This window comes from Eptesicus fuscus, chromosome 20, assembly GCF_027574615.1.
Source record: "Eptesicus fuscus isolate TK198812 chromosome 20, DD_ASM_mEF_20220401, whole genome shotgun sequence".
In the NCBI taxonomy this organism is placed as follows: Eukaryota; Metazoa; Chordata; class Mammalia; order Chiroptera; family Vespertilionidae; genus Eptesicus; species Eptesicus fuscus.
In genome coordinates, this window is record NC_072492.1 from 40,545,268 (window position 1) to 40,559,044 (window position 13,777).

At 52.3% G+C, this 13,777-nt stretch overlaps 1 protein-coding gene across 3 annotated transcripts; it reads left to right on the plus strand.

The window, feature by feature from the left end:
* Positions 1 to 2,629: 2,629 nt before the first annotated feature.
* Positions 2,630 to 13,394, plus strand: PHB1 (prohibitin 1). 3 transcript variants are annotated; one of them, XM_008153731.3, is made up of 7 exons: positions 2,630 to 2,695; positions 4,764 to 4,878; positions 6,662 to 6,823; positions 8,735 to 8,877; positions 9,053 to 9,169; positions 11,388 to 11,483; positions 13,028 to 13,394. In XM_008153731.3, exons 2-7 carry the CDS (start codon positions 4,791 to 4,793, stop codon positions 13,238 to 13,240), a joined length of 819 nt encoding a protein of 272 aa, XP_008151953.1. In that variant the 5' UTR covers positions 2,630 to 2,695; positions 4,764 to 4,790; the 3' UTR covers positions 13,241 to 13,394. The 3 variants fall into 3 exon arrangements, with proteins under 3 accessions (XP_008151953.1, XP_054565623.1, XP_054565624.1); XM_054709648.1 differs by lacking the exon at positions 2,630 to 2,695 and adding an exon at positions 3,277 to 3,334; XM_054709649.1 differs by lacking the exon at positions 2,630 to 2,695 and adding an exon at positions 3,407 to 3,428.
* The last annotated feature ends 383 nt before the right edge of the window (positions 13,395 to 13,777 follow it).

A 13,777-nucleotide genomic window follows, 5' to 3' on the forward strand; every position in this document is an offset into this window, starting at 1 on the left:
CCCCGTGTGCACGAATTTCGTGCACCGGGCCTCTAGTTTGATGTAATTCCTTATTACTTAAGCCATTTGAGTTTGTTACTTGCAGTCAAAACCACCCTTACTGGTCCAGTGAGAGTGGTTCAGTGGTTGAGCATTGACCCATGAACCAAGAGATCATGGTTCCATTCCTGGTCAGAGCACATACTTGGGTTTCGAGCTTGATCCCCAGTAGGGGGCATGCAGGAGGCAGCCAATTGATGATGTTTCTACCTCTCTATCCCTCTCCCTTTCTCTCTCTGAAATCAATAAAAAAAATTTTTAAAAAAACAAACCAAAAGTCCCTTATGACTCACACATATACCCAATAATCTAAAAAGTAGTATCTGAGACATGATAAGGCTCCAATATATGTGTGTTAAATAAAGGAAGAAAAAGAGATGTCTTTCTATAATTGTTTGCTTTAGTTCCCACCCTACCCATGTTGGCATTGAGGTAGGAATAGAATCACCCTTTGTTTGCATATTACTTACAGATTACCCATTCCCACAGCTTGGGGAAGTACAGGCTACAGTATTACCTATCTGCCACTTATCAGCTGTGTGACTGTAAGCTATTTGCTTGACTTTTCTGAATCTTCATTTCTTCATTTCCAAAATGGTGATATGAAAATAAGGTTAAGTAAGATTATGTATTTATGAAGCAACTGGCCCACAGTGTTCAAGATATATTTGTTCTTATACTTAATCTTCACACCTGTGACTGGGGAAATGGGCTGAAGGAGAAAATGCTCTATGTAGCAATGGACTGGACTCATTCCTAAGGCTGCTGCAACAATACTACTCTACCCCTAATCTTTGCCTCATGACAATTCAATTATCCCCAAATTCCCTCATCATTATTCTTATTCATCTTCCCCATCTCTCGACCTACAACTAGCATAGGTCCACACAATGTCCTCATGTCACATGAGCTTTCCCATTGTCATTGCTTCCCAGGACACAATGTGAAGAAAGTTTAACGAATATAAGGCTTAAACCTAGAAGACCTGTGTTCCAGTCCAGTCTAGCTCTAACTAGATGAGTGACCATGAATAAGCCATTTAGCCTCTGAACCTCAACACCCTTAACTGTAAAATAGGGACAATGGATTGTAATGATGCTCAAGTAGGATACTCTAAAATGATAAAACATTATACAAAAATTAGTTTTTCAGCATTCCTGCTAGTGAGATTAGAATAGAAGCAAACAATACTAAGGCCATTCTTGTGGGATTCCAGAACAGCCTGTTATTTTCTGGCCTAACCAACTAATTCCACTCCCTTCATTATTCATTCATTCTACAAATACTTGTTGAGTGTCCACTGTGTGTCAAGCAGTGTTCTATGTTCTGAGAATAGAATTAAACTTTCAGCTATTATAGTTTGCATTCTAGTAGTGAGAGGAAAAAATGCGGTTGGTTAGGGCAAACCCCTATCACCTGAAGAATGCTGCCTTTGATATCTCTGATTATTTGACTGTGCCAAATGGGGACAAAGAAGGGGACAGAGAGAAGAGGAGAGAAATACCGGAAAAAAGAAGTTGAAAGAATCTAATCCTACTAGAATCCAGAAATGGACCAGGTTTCATAAAAATTTAGTGTCCATACACCACTTAGTATCCCAGCTAAGAATGCCAAACCTGAATCTAATCATGAGGAACCATCAGACAAACCCCAAATGAACAACATCCTTCTTCTTTTTCTTTTTAATGTAATAAAAGACAGGATGACTGAGGAAGTTTTTTTGCATTAAAGGAGACTAAAGAGACATGAGAAATGAATGCAGTACCTAATTTTAGATTGTATCCTGTGTGTGTGGGAGGGTTACTATAATGTTCATCATGGGTCAATGGACAAAAATAGAATGCAGAAGGTAGGGGGAGAGAGAGAGAGGAGAGAGGAGAGAGAGAGAGAGAGAGAGAGAGAGAGAGAGAGAGAGAGAGAGAGAAAGAGAGAAATAGAGAAACATCTATCAGTTGCCTCCTGTATGTGCCCTGACCAGGGATGGAGCCTGCAGCCTGGGTTTGTGCCCTGACTAGGAATCCAACTGGGGACCTTTTCGTGCACCAGATGACGCTCAACCAACTGAGCCACATCCCTCAGGGCCTAAGGTTCTTTAAGGTTCTGGTAATCAATGTTCCAGGACTCTTAGGACGTTTCCAGGCAGGGCTGTGGAATGAAGATCACCTCTTGTTTTCCTTCAAGGTCTCTCACCCCAACAGTTATTTCACCACAAGTTTCCCCAAGGTGCCCACCCATGCTTCCATCAGCTGTATATTTTTCCCAGCCCATCCCTGCCACTAGCTGCAGACCTAGCTACTTTTTACAAGGCCCATCATCTACCAGGAGGTTCTAGCATCAATAGGCACGTGCATTCATCCCCCAAGAAACTACAGCCCCCGAAAGGCTTTGCGGCAGCCTCTCGGCGTTTAACACGAAAGAGAAAAGGCTTTTCAGCGTGGGTCAGCCGTTGCATGGCTTTTTGGGAATTGTAGTTCATCTGCTGAGAGCCCAGAAACCAGGACAAGGCGGAAAGCCGCCCTTCCCAGAATGCACAGCGATATCCCCGGCCAATCGGAGGCGCGGATCTTGGAAGGAGGGCGGGGAAGAGGAGGAGCTGCCTGGCGCGTGCGCAGTATGTGTGGCTGGGGAAGCCTTGTGGAGGTCAGAGTAGAAGCAGGTGAGAATGGAGGGGTACGGCTGTGGCCCGCTTCTGGGCAGCTCTGCAGTCCCTCTCTGCACTCCCGTTTGCACTTTGGGAGAACGGCGTGTATGCGTGGGCCCGCCTCGCGGGAAGCGGGTACGGGGTGAGCCCAGGACGAGCCTGGAGTTGCGTAGAGTAAGGGAGGCGTGTATGGGGGCAGGGTGAAGAAGAATCCAGAAGCAGTAAGAAATGGGAAGGCTCAGTGGTCAGGGCTGGGCGTCCTGGCATTGGGAGAGGAATATTTAAATGCCCGAGGAGCGATCAGGGTAGTCTCGGGAGCTTTGGCCTGGAAGGAAAGAGGGAGGCTTTGAGACTGAAGTGGATGGCGACCGTGGGGCGGAGCGTTGAGAAGTTCAGTGCTGGGAGCGGCTTCTGTTAGGTCCGGCGTGCTCCCGCCACCGGCTCAGCCCCACCTGCCCGCTCATTCTTTGTTAATGTTGGTTCCAGGATGTCATCCAGCTCTTGCTTCCATAACAGGTCATTCTTAATACCTGCTGTTGAAAAGCCGTGTGGTGAGGAGTTGAGCTGTGCCTTCTGGAATTCGACCTGTAGGTCCTGATCCTGGTTCTGCCACTTAAGAGCTGTGTGATCCTGGGCTCCTCGTGTAACCTCACGGCGTGCCTCAGTTTCCTCATCTGTATTAATCTACTTCATAGGGGTTGGTGTGAGGGTTAAGTAAATTGCCGCTAGAAGACCTTCCGATACAAAGGTTAGCGATCGCTCTTTTTGCTGTGGGAATCACTATGTAGCACATTCTTTAGTTCCCGGAAAGAGGACCTGACCCTGGGCCAGTCTGCCTAGGACCAGCCCATACTGTGTGGGTTCTTGACTTTGTGCAGAAAGAAATATCCCAGCATGAGTCCAGGTGACTTTGAGGGAACATTGATTAAAGCTGGGACAGTAGAACGAGAAAGGGCTTAGCTTAGAAGAAGCAACAGGAGAGCCTAGACTGGGCTGCCCTAGCTCTCTGGGAAGTCAGGGAAAAGGGGGCCTTGGGATCAGGTTCAGGGGTTAGCCTGGGATGAGGGGCTGCTGCCCATTGCTCCCCTGGTTGCAAGCCTTGTGGGGCCTCTAGGGTTCAGAAGATGCATGCCTGTGGGGGGAGAAGAGCAGAAAGGAGATGGTGGGGGCTGCTCCCCAGAAGGAGAGCATGTGCTGGGTCCTTTGTCTTGAGGCTTTTATTTTTCTCTCGCAGGCAAGTATCTTAGGGCAGTGGTCGGCAAACTCATTAGTCAACAGAGCCAAATATCAACAGTACAACGACTGAAATTTCTTTTGAGAGCCCAATTTTTTAAACTGAAACTATATAGGTAGGTACATTGTTATTAACTTAATTAAGGTATGTAGCATTTTGTGGAAGAGCCACACTCAACGGGCCAAAGAGCCGCATGTGGCTCGCGAGCCGCAGTTTGCCGACCACTGTCTTAGGGGAAGTATCGGGAGGGTTTTAACAGAATATTCATCCGTTTTCTAGGTGTGCTCCTTCAGGATCGTGGTAGTCACTGTCAGTGTCAGGGCAGGGGGTCCTTAATCATTGCAGCTGGCCCTGGTATCGCCCACCTGGTTTTGCTGCTTTTCTGGGTCTGGAGCTGAAATACAACCGAGGCCTCGATGTTATTTCTAGGGAGGTGGCCTTCTGTATCTTGCAAACTGCTCTGTCAATGTGTTTAGCTATCTACCTCAGTTTCCCTATTTCACTTGTCCTGGCTTACAGGCCTGTCTCACTTTGAGTTAATTTTCCTAAACCGAAATTGCACAGAACCAGCCACGCAGCCTCTCTCGGGGTCTGTTTGTCCGGAAGGTGGGAGGGTGGTTTAGTGTGGTGCCAGGTTCCCTGTGGGCACCGAGCACCTGCCTCAGTCCCATGTGTTAACCAAGTGCTCCAGACCCCTCTTCTTAAGCAGAGGAGTTGATGCGTCCGTTTTCCAGGAATGGGGAGTCCGTCGCCAGCTTGAGAAGTGAATGTTGTGTGGCAGAGGGCGCTCTCTCTCTCTGAGGATTTGGGGAGCAAGTCGTTTTACTTGTTTTGTGTTTACCCTCTTAGGTGTGAGCGGGTCCAGCAGAAGGAGACATGGCTGCCAAGCTGTTTGAATCCATTGGCAAGTTTGGCCTGGCCTTGGCCGTTGCGGGAGGCGTGGTGAACTCGGCCTTGTATAACGGTGAGGCTCCTTGGCTGGAGGGTTTCTGTTGGTCGGCACAGCCCACGGGACACCCCAGGCGGCAGCGCTGCCGAATGTGAATGTGTGGGTGACCGAGGCGGCTCACCGCCTGCCGGCCCACACCATACGGTTCCGTTGTCGCTAGAGCCCCTGTCCCTTTAGCCAGAGGTTCTCCCGGAGCCTTTCTTCCCAGGGAGCCTCCCAGTCTGGTCGCCATCCCAGTTGGATGTTTCCAGCTGCGCTAGTTCATGTGAAGCGGTGCTGCACCCCCAGATGCTGCAGCGGACGGCCAGGATGTCGCCGTCTCGCTGAAACGGAGAGCTCATTTGTTCTCTCCTGCCCGCGGGAAGACGCAGCAGGAGCTGTCGGCCCGCCGTGACCTTGTGCTGAGCAGGAGCTCGGCTGCAGCTGGGTCACTGCAGAGACGGTGCCTTGAGCAGGGCGGCGGGGGGTGAGCTGGCTGTTCTTCCACTTCGCTGGCGGACCTGAGGCACTACAGCTTCCTCGCTGGTCCAGCAGTGGGACTGAACTAGGTCGGTGGTCGGCAAACTCATTCGTCAGCAGAGCCAAATATCAACAGCACAACGATTGAGATTTCTTTTGAGAGCCAAGTTTTTTAAACTTAAACTTCTTCCAACGCCACTTCTTCAACATGGACTCGCCCAGGCCGTGGTATTTTGTGGAAGAGCCACACTCAAGGGGTCAAAGAGCCGCATGTGGCTCGCGAGCCGCAGTTTGCCGACCACAGAACTAGGCCCCCCTCCAACTGTGATTTCTCTGACCTTCACTGTTGGCAGGCAGCAGGAGATGGACTCACCTCGTGTGTGACATAGGTGATGTCCGACAAGAGGAGGGTTCATTTCAGAGTGGAGACATTTGGACCAGCGATAATGACCCTAAAGCAGCGGGTCGGGAAAGCCTGCTTGGCTTACATGGCACAGCTTTACCCTCTGATCTTTTTGGTTTGTTGTTTGTTGTTTGGTCAGAGTCCGTGTTCTATGAATCCTCACCTGAGGATACTTTCTCCATTGATCTTTAGAGAGAGTGGAAGAGGGAGAGAGAGAGAGAGACACACACACACATCGATTGGTTGCCTCCTGCACGTGCCCTGGGGCACTGGGGGTTGATCCTGCAACTGAGGTAGGTGCCCTTGACCAGAATTGAACCCGCAACCGTTCAGTCCGTGGGCCGATGCTCTAACCACTGAGCGACCAGCTTGGGCCACTCTGATCTTTTTGGCCATTCATCCCTGAATAATTAGACAGTAATCACCATCACCAGTTTCTCAACAAGACAGCTCTACAACCCCTCAAACCCTTAGAAAAGAAGAAGCTTTTGGAAAGAAAGAGGGACACCTGGATTTTGGGGTTCTCATAGTGGGGGTGCTGCTTCTGGGAACACGAGGTAAATTGGAACCAGGATGAACTGTGATAACAGTGAAGACTTTGGGGAGTTTTAGAAGTTTGGGAGGTGATTTCTGGAAATGTGCTGATGGGAGTTTGGGGATGGGGTGGTTAATCAGAAAATCAGCAACCAATTGTTTCAAGGAGAAAGGATGCTGAGGACCCATTAGCCAGGTGCTTGGGGAGACACATGGGACAGGAAGTGATTGCTTAGATTTGTAGCTGTTAGAAGCCTCTGGAGACCAGAAGTGCGGGAAGATGGAGCAGGAGCGGGGAGACTTAATACCTGAACAGAAAGCACCAAGACCCTTGCCAGGGCGTGACTCTTTCGGTGAACGGGTGAGAGGAATTTCCTGACCCGTCGTTATCCTCCCTCCTAGTGGATGCTGGGCACAGAGCTGTCATCTTCGACCGGTTCCGTGGCGTGCAGGACATCGTGGTGGGGGAGGGGACTCACTTCCTCATCCCCTGGGTACAGAAACCCATCATCTTCGACTGCCGCTCGCGACCCCGTAACGTGCCAGTCATCACGGGTAGCAAAGGTGAGTCTCGCTGTGGGTTCGGGAGAGGGCGGGAGGAGTGCTGTGGGATCCAGAAGAGGTCGAACTTCACATAAGAATTCCTAGCATCTTTTCCCTGGAGCGTGTACCTGATTCACAGCAAGAAATACATACTTAGGGCACACACAGACAACTGCACACATTTAGAGAAACACACAAAGATCTGTTTCAGGAGTGGCATTGTGATCCAATCTGGGAGAAATCGGAGGGTGCCCTTGCTCCCTCCGTTGACCCTTCCCATTGGCTCTTGTTCCCAGAATCACGGTATAAACCCATCTGGCGGCTCTGTTTGCCCTCGCAGCTGGCTCACCCTTTGCCTGACGTTCCGAGGCCTCTGTGTGCGGCAGTGCTGGCCTCCCGTGTTCCCTCTCAGGCGGAGGTCCACTTCCCTGGTGTCCGACACGCCACGGGCTCTGCAGTCGGAGCCTAAAACGAATTGCCATCCCTGTTCTCCCCCATCCTGTTCATAGAGGTGCTCAGGCAGTAAGTGGAGGAGCAGGTGCCAGCTCAGCAGCCACGCTTCCACACAGCAGGAGGAGGGAGAGGGGCACGTGGGTGTTGGGGTCACACTCGATGCCTTCCTCAGCTGATGTGTGCTTGCTGTGGCTGTGCCTGGCTTTGCTGGGTAGGGGCTGGGGCTAGTTCAAAGATGACTAAAGCAGGGGCCTTCGTTCTGTAGCTAGGGAGACAGAGATGTGAACAGACAGGTATAGTGCAGTGAGTACCGGAGCCAAGGTTAGGCGGTGTGTCGGGAGCAGAGAGGAGCGCGGCTGGCCTCACCAGTGGTTGGCCAGGCTCCTGCGAGGAGCTTCCATCCGAACTGGGACTTAGAGTGAGCGGCGTGTCGGGCAGAGGACGGAGGGTAAACCGGTAAGGCATCATCTGTCCCTAGCTCCTGGCCAGGGAGAGGAAGGAGCCTCCGGTCAGGGCCTGGCTTGCCTACTATCACAGGAAATCAGAGGTCGGTGGGGTTCAAGGAGAAGCATAGAACTTGAACTTAAAAGCCTAGGTCTCAACTTCCCACCTCTTGGGGATTTCTTCCTCGGCTGTTTGCAGTAGTTCTAAGGGTTCTTCGTGTACCTAGCTTCGATACTGTTGGTAGGGACTTCCGGAGACCAGGGGCTTGTGTTCTGCATGTCCCCCTTCTCTCGCCTGGTTCGACTGTCTCAGGGGTGCCTGGTCCGTATTCTTGTTGACTGCAAGCCGGCTGGGACCATGCGTCAGCTCTGTGCAGGCCTGGCTGGGCAGGAGCAGGTGTGTTTCCCTCCCTGGCCCTTGGCCTGGGGAAGGAGAGGTGGGCTGCAGATGATTCTGGCCTCTTACATCTGTTGCGTTTGACCGCGCGTTAGTATGTCTTCTCTGTCCGTTTCCTTCAGCGTGCCTGGAAGTCAGATGAAATCACCCCTGTTCTTAGAGAACTAAGTTGAGGTTGGCTAAAGCTTAGCGAAGTCGGATAATCAGTAACCAGCAGAGGGGGACTGCGGCCCAGGCCTTTGGACTATTGGTTCGGTCCAAAGTGGACTATTTCTGCTGAGCCCCCGGTCACCCCTCCAAACCTCCTCCTGGCCTGGGTCACGAGCACCAGGCCTCGGACAGGCCTCGCCCTAGAATTCTTAGCATTGCCCTGCTTTCTAGCACATTCCGTGTGCCGCACACCCCATAGCACCTGTTGCTTATATCCGGGGGCATTCAGGACACACAGACGCCCTTAAGAGGCTCCTCACTGGTGCTCTGCTGGGTTCTCTACCAAGAAACCCAGACACCTTTGCGCCATGCCCCCTAGGATTAGCAACTCTCCTGATAATTTGTAGCAAGTTGGGGGTAGGAGGCCCTCTAGGAGGCCACTGTGAGTTTCATTTTTAAGTCCAGCATTTTTCCCCTCCCTGCCCGAAGATTTACAGAATGTCAACATCACCCTGCGTATCCTCTTCCGCCCGGTCGCTAGCCAGCTCCCCCGCATCTTCACCAGCATCGGAGAGGACTATGACGAGCGCGTGCTGCCGTCCATCACCACAGAGATCCTCAAGTCGGTGGTGGTGAGTGGACAGGGCCTGAGCCCCGGGCGAAGAGTGTGGCCCCCAAGAGATCACGGAGGGGCAGGAAGCGCTTGGCAGTGGGGGGGGGGGGGTGGGGATGTGGCTGGTAGTTTTCTGGCTCCTTTTCCGCACCCTCATTATCCTGACCGGCTGCTGTGCCCTCCCCGGGAACCAGGCTCGCTTTGACGCTGGAGAACTCATCACCCAGAGAGAGCTGGTGTCCAGGCAGGTGAGCGACGACCTGACGGAGCGAGCCGCGACCTTCGGCCTCATCCTGGATGACGTGTCCTTGGTAAGATCCCTGTGGAGCCTGCAGTGGGGGGCCCGGTGCGCGCTGGGGTGCCTGGCTCCATTTCTGGGGAGACGCTGTTAGGTCCTGCCTTCCACGTTCCTAGACGTGAGACTTGAAAGCATGGGAACTTCTTGCCGTGTGAGGCCCTCTCCTTGGGCTCGTTTTCAGCGACGGTTCTTCCCCTCACCCCGGCCACACACGTTTGTTTGACTTCTGGCGCTGCCCACGGGGGTGACCTAACCACGAGCTTTTTCACCACCCCAAACTGTGACTGGCAGTGCGAGCTCCCCGGAGCTCCCCAGGAAGCGGTGCCTTGTTGACCGTGGACACAGGAGGAAACTGCCTGGTGAGACCAGAGAACACGCGGATCGTCTTTCTCCCTAGCGCGGACCTCCCAGCCCGACGCGTGGGAATTTCCCAGCACACCTAGGGTCTGAGGCTCAGTGACGTGAGCTCTGGGAACCCCCAGTGAAAGGTGATAGAGTGTAAACGAAGGGTTCTGCTCCCCAAAGCCGGGTATGGGTGTGAGGGACGTCTCCGAGGCCTGAGACTGCATATCTGTGTATTTATATACGCCAAACGCCAAAAGTCAGACGGAAAGCAATACAGGCAGAAAGCAATACAGGCGGGATAGCATTTCAGATGGGGGAGGCGAGGGGGAGGGTCATGTTTCCAGATTCGTGGGAAAAACCATTTGGAGCGATTTGTTCAGGTAGTGAGGTAGTGTTTCCTGTTCGGTTCTCCTGTGCATCGCTAGGCAAAAGCATCATTTTCCCCTCAGCATCTGTGCAGCTGTTTAAACATCACACTCCAACACCGGGTGCTCGCTCACTCCTCCGCCCGGCCCCACCTTGCATCCATTGCCCTCCCTGGAAGGGCCCGTGGGCTCCCTCTACTGGCAAGATTCCAGGCTGCAGCCATTGGCTCCTCTGACTAGTAATTCCTCAGGCCCTCCCACTTACCGTTAACCTGGGCGCCTCGGCTGTGAGAAAATGCTCAGTAAAAACCCAAGGAGAAGCTTGGCCTTTTGTTAAACTTTAACCACATGCTCCATTCTGGGGAAATGTGGGCTGACCACAAGAAACCATATCTAAGAGGTGTGAGAAGAAAATTAGATTTCATGGGGAATTGGCTGCCCTCAGCTGGCCCTTTCAGAAAGAAAATTTATTCCTTAATTGCACATTTCATTTCTCATCTCTCAGGATTGCGTTTTCCTCCCCAAACGTTGACCAAGAGTCCAGAAACGGAGCAGGCAAAGTAGAATAGCTGCAGCGTAAGAGTCAGGAGTGCTAACAGTTCTGGAAGGCAGTGAGACTAGGATGGACTCTCCAGGAGGAAAGTTGAGTTACTTCTGCTTTTTAAAAAAAAAAAAAAAAAAAAGCAGAGGTTGGGAGAGTGGAGGAGGAAATAAAACCAGTAGAATTTGATAGCAAAACCAATGCTACTTTTCCCTTGATTTCTTCCTTTTTCATAAAAAAGTTGATAAATAAGTCATTTCTAGACTCGTCATTAGGCATTCTGAGATCTGTTCCCTCTGTTTGCACGATCAGTAGAGACAGTCACTTCAGCCAAGTCTCGGTTATTTATGTTCTTAGGGAATATCTGGATAATCCGAGTTTTAAACCTTCTTCCTAAGCAATGGCTTTAGCTGCCTTCCCTCTCTTTTAAACCCTTTCCCAGAGCGCTCACACAGGGAACACCCTGATGTGCGTTCCACGGTCTCCCGTCCTCTTCCTGTTCGGTGGTGGAGGCGCTGTGAGACGGGAGGGGGCTGGTTAGCCCATAAGCGCGGAGCAGCAGGCCCTCGGGTCCCTGAGAACCAGCTGCATCCTCCCTCTCCGTCTCCACCTGGCCTCCCCAGGGCCTTCAAAGGGCCTTCGAAGGGCACTGGTCATGGTGGGGGTCCTGGGGCCCCAGGTCTCCTTCTCTAGGGAGGTGGTCAGTTGAGTAGATCCCGTCCGTGCCTGGGGGCCGTTTTCCACTTGAGAGGGCCGCACTGAGGGTGGCAGCATGATGTACGGGAGCAGTGGGCAGCCGAGGGTTCGGGGTGTAACGTAGTTTGGACACAGCTATGGAGGTGGAAGGGGGATCTGGCCTCGCGAAGCCTCCAGCTGCTAGAGCCATTCCCGGCCCTTCCCTCCGGCGGCCGCGGGGGCCTCGCAGCCACGCTGTCTGAGCAATTACACCGCCTCATCTTGCGCTCCCTCTCTCCCTCTAGACGCATCTGACCTTCGGGAAGGAGTTCACAGAAGCAGTAGAAGCCAAACAGGTGGCCCAGCAGGAAGCGGAAAGGGCCAGATTTGTGGTGGAAAAGGTGAGCGTTCGGCCAGATGGCGGGAGCCTCTCCCCCTTTCTCCTGCGCTCGGCCTCCCGTTTGCTGGGTGGCCTGGAAATTCATCACCTGTCATCTCTCCTTCCGGGACCACTGGGAGGGATTGAAGGGACCGTGCTCCCGCGATTGGTTCCAGAGTCTTTGGGGGCTAGTCAGGGATAAGTCAGGTTACGCTCCCCAGTCACCGAAGGGCCATTTTTTCCCTCCACTTCCCTAAGATCAAAAACACTTTCTACAAATAAAAATGTTTTTCTCCTGGAATATTTTCAGCTTCGCTGAGAGGTCGTTTTTAACCGTAGTTACACAGTGAAAGCCGACAGCGAAAAGGATCAAATGTTGCACCAGATGCTCTATCGTCACCGGGTTTGTTTAAACGCTAAGTCCATCCAGATGTGTCAGCGTGTGATGGGACACAGTGTATTTGCATAACAGCCGATCTTCCTGGTCTCTGCGAAGGTGTATTTACTTCTTCCCACCACTCGTTCTCTGGCGTTGGCGTTCTGAACCAGCCATCTCCGAGCGGCGGACCGCAGAGTCTAAAACACGCAGTGCCTGGCTGTGTAGTCGGGGCCCTGACCGCTTTTCCCTTAGATTGTCAAATAAGAAAATGGCGACAGCCAACACAATAGCCATCTGGTGTGAATGAATCAAAATTATACTTTCTTTTTTTTTTTGTCAAATCACCAAAAAATACATTTTTAGGTGTGCCATAGAATTTGAGTGGTTAGTTTATGTGTGTCATGAGATGAAAAAGGTTGAAAATTGTTGTTCTAATCCAACACCCCTTAGGCCTTGAAATGAGGGAGAAGAGGGACATATGGGTGGCAAGCATTTAATTTCAGAGAATGTAAACTCTGTGAGCAGGAACTTTTTTTTTACTTCTATAAACAGCCTATCTCCAGAGTCTTAGACATGTGCCTGGAGATACTAGGTGCTCCGTAAACATTTGTTGAGTGAGTAGTCACAGAGCCTAGCAGTTTCCAAATTGTGTTCATTTTATTGGTCGTGCATTGCAGATAGAAGTCCTATTGATAGGAGTATGGCAGGCCTAGGAGACCTCAGCCTGGGTGCCTGGGTTCCTGGCAGCTCGAAGGAGCGCCACACACGTCTGCTTCTCCGGCTTGGCGACGCTGGTTTTGGTGAAAGCCACTTTGGCCTGGGACTGGAGGGAAAGAGGAGCCTGCGCATTGATTCTAACTTTCTCTCCTGTTTCCTGGGCCTGGGATGCTCCGGCTCAGAGTAGCGTGGCCGGACTAGATTGCTGTTAATAATGAAGACTTTGGAAAAAGACAGCTGTTTATGCAGCCGACAGTGTATCCCTAAAGTGATGAGAAGTAGGTGGTCCAGGACAGGAGAGGATTGGGTGGCTCACAGTGCTTGTTGACCCCATCCGGAGGAGGAGGAGGCAAATACCCAGAGTTCCTTGGGGAATCAGTGAGGGTGCCCAACCTGGGCCTTCAAGGCTATGGCCTGCCCTCCAGCGCCCTGAGGTGTGACCTTGGTCTCTCCCCACCTCCCTGTCTCAGGCCGAGCAGCAGAAGAAGGCAGCCATCATCTCTGCGGAGGGCGATTCCAAAGCCGCCGAGCTGATCGCAAACTCGCTCGCTACCGCGGGCGACGGCCTGATCGAGCTGCGCAAGCTGGAAGCCGCAGAGGACATCGCCTACCAGCTCTCCCGCTCTCGGAACATCACCTACCTGCCGGCCGGGCAGTCGGTGCTCCTGCAGCTTCCCCAGTGAGGCCTGCCCTGCCCGCACCTGCTCGGCCCCATGGGCCCCAGCCCCGAGGATTCTTAACATCGCGTTCCTTCTGCCCCTGCCCCAGAATCACTGTGAAATTTCATGATTGGCTTAACGTGAAGGAAATAAAAGTAAAATCACTTCAGATCTCTAATTGCTCTTATCAGACGAAACTCTTTTGTTCTCATTCCCACCCACTTGCTTCATCCACCTCCCTACCCACCATCGCCAAGTGCCTGTGCAGACCAGCGTGACTCCTGTCTTGGGGCTGCGGGAGCTCCAGCCTAGGCAGTGGCAGTTGGCAGAAGGAAGGCGGGGTCGTGTGCGCGATGGGCTGGGGAAGCGCAGTGGGCAGCCTGAGTAAGCCTGTAGCCCGCAGCCCTACGTTGACTGGGGTTTGAAGACGCCACACGGCCGGACCGAGCACAAGGCCTCCGTTTTCCAGCCGTTCCTGCGCAGACCCAGCTGAAGAGGTGCCGGGCGGGTCAGAGAGGAAGCGGTCTGTCTCTTACCATAAGGCTGATTCTCTCTCAGGCC

Coding starts and splice junctions, on each gene's coding strand:
- PHB1 (XM_008153731.3), top strand. CDS start 4,791: ATGGCTGCCAAGCTGTTTGAATCCATTGGCAAGTTTGGCCTGGCCTTG. Junction 6,824..8,734: donor AGTCATCACGGGTAGCAAAG/GTGAGTCTCGCT, acceptor CCCTGCCCGAAG/ATTTACAGAATGTCAACATC. Junction 11,484..13,027: donor CCAGATTTGTGGTGGAAAAG/GTGAGCGTTCGG, acceptor TCCCTGTCTCAG/GCCGAGCAGCAGAAGAAGGC.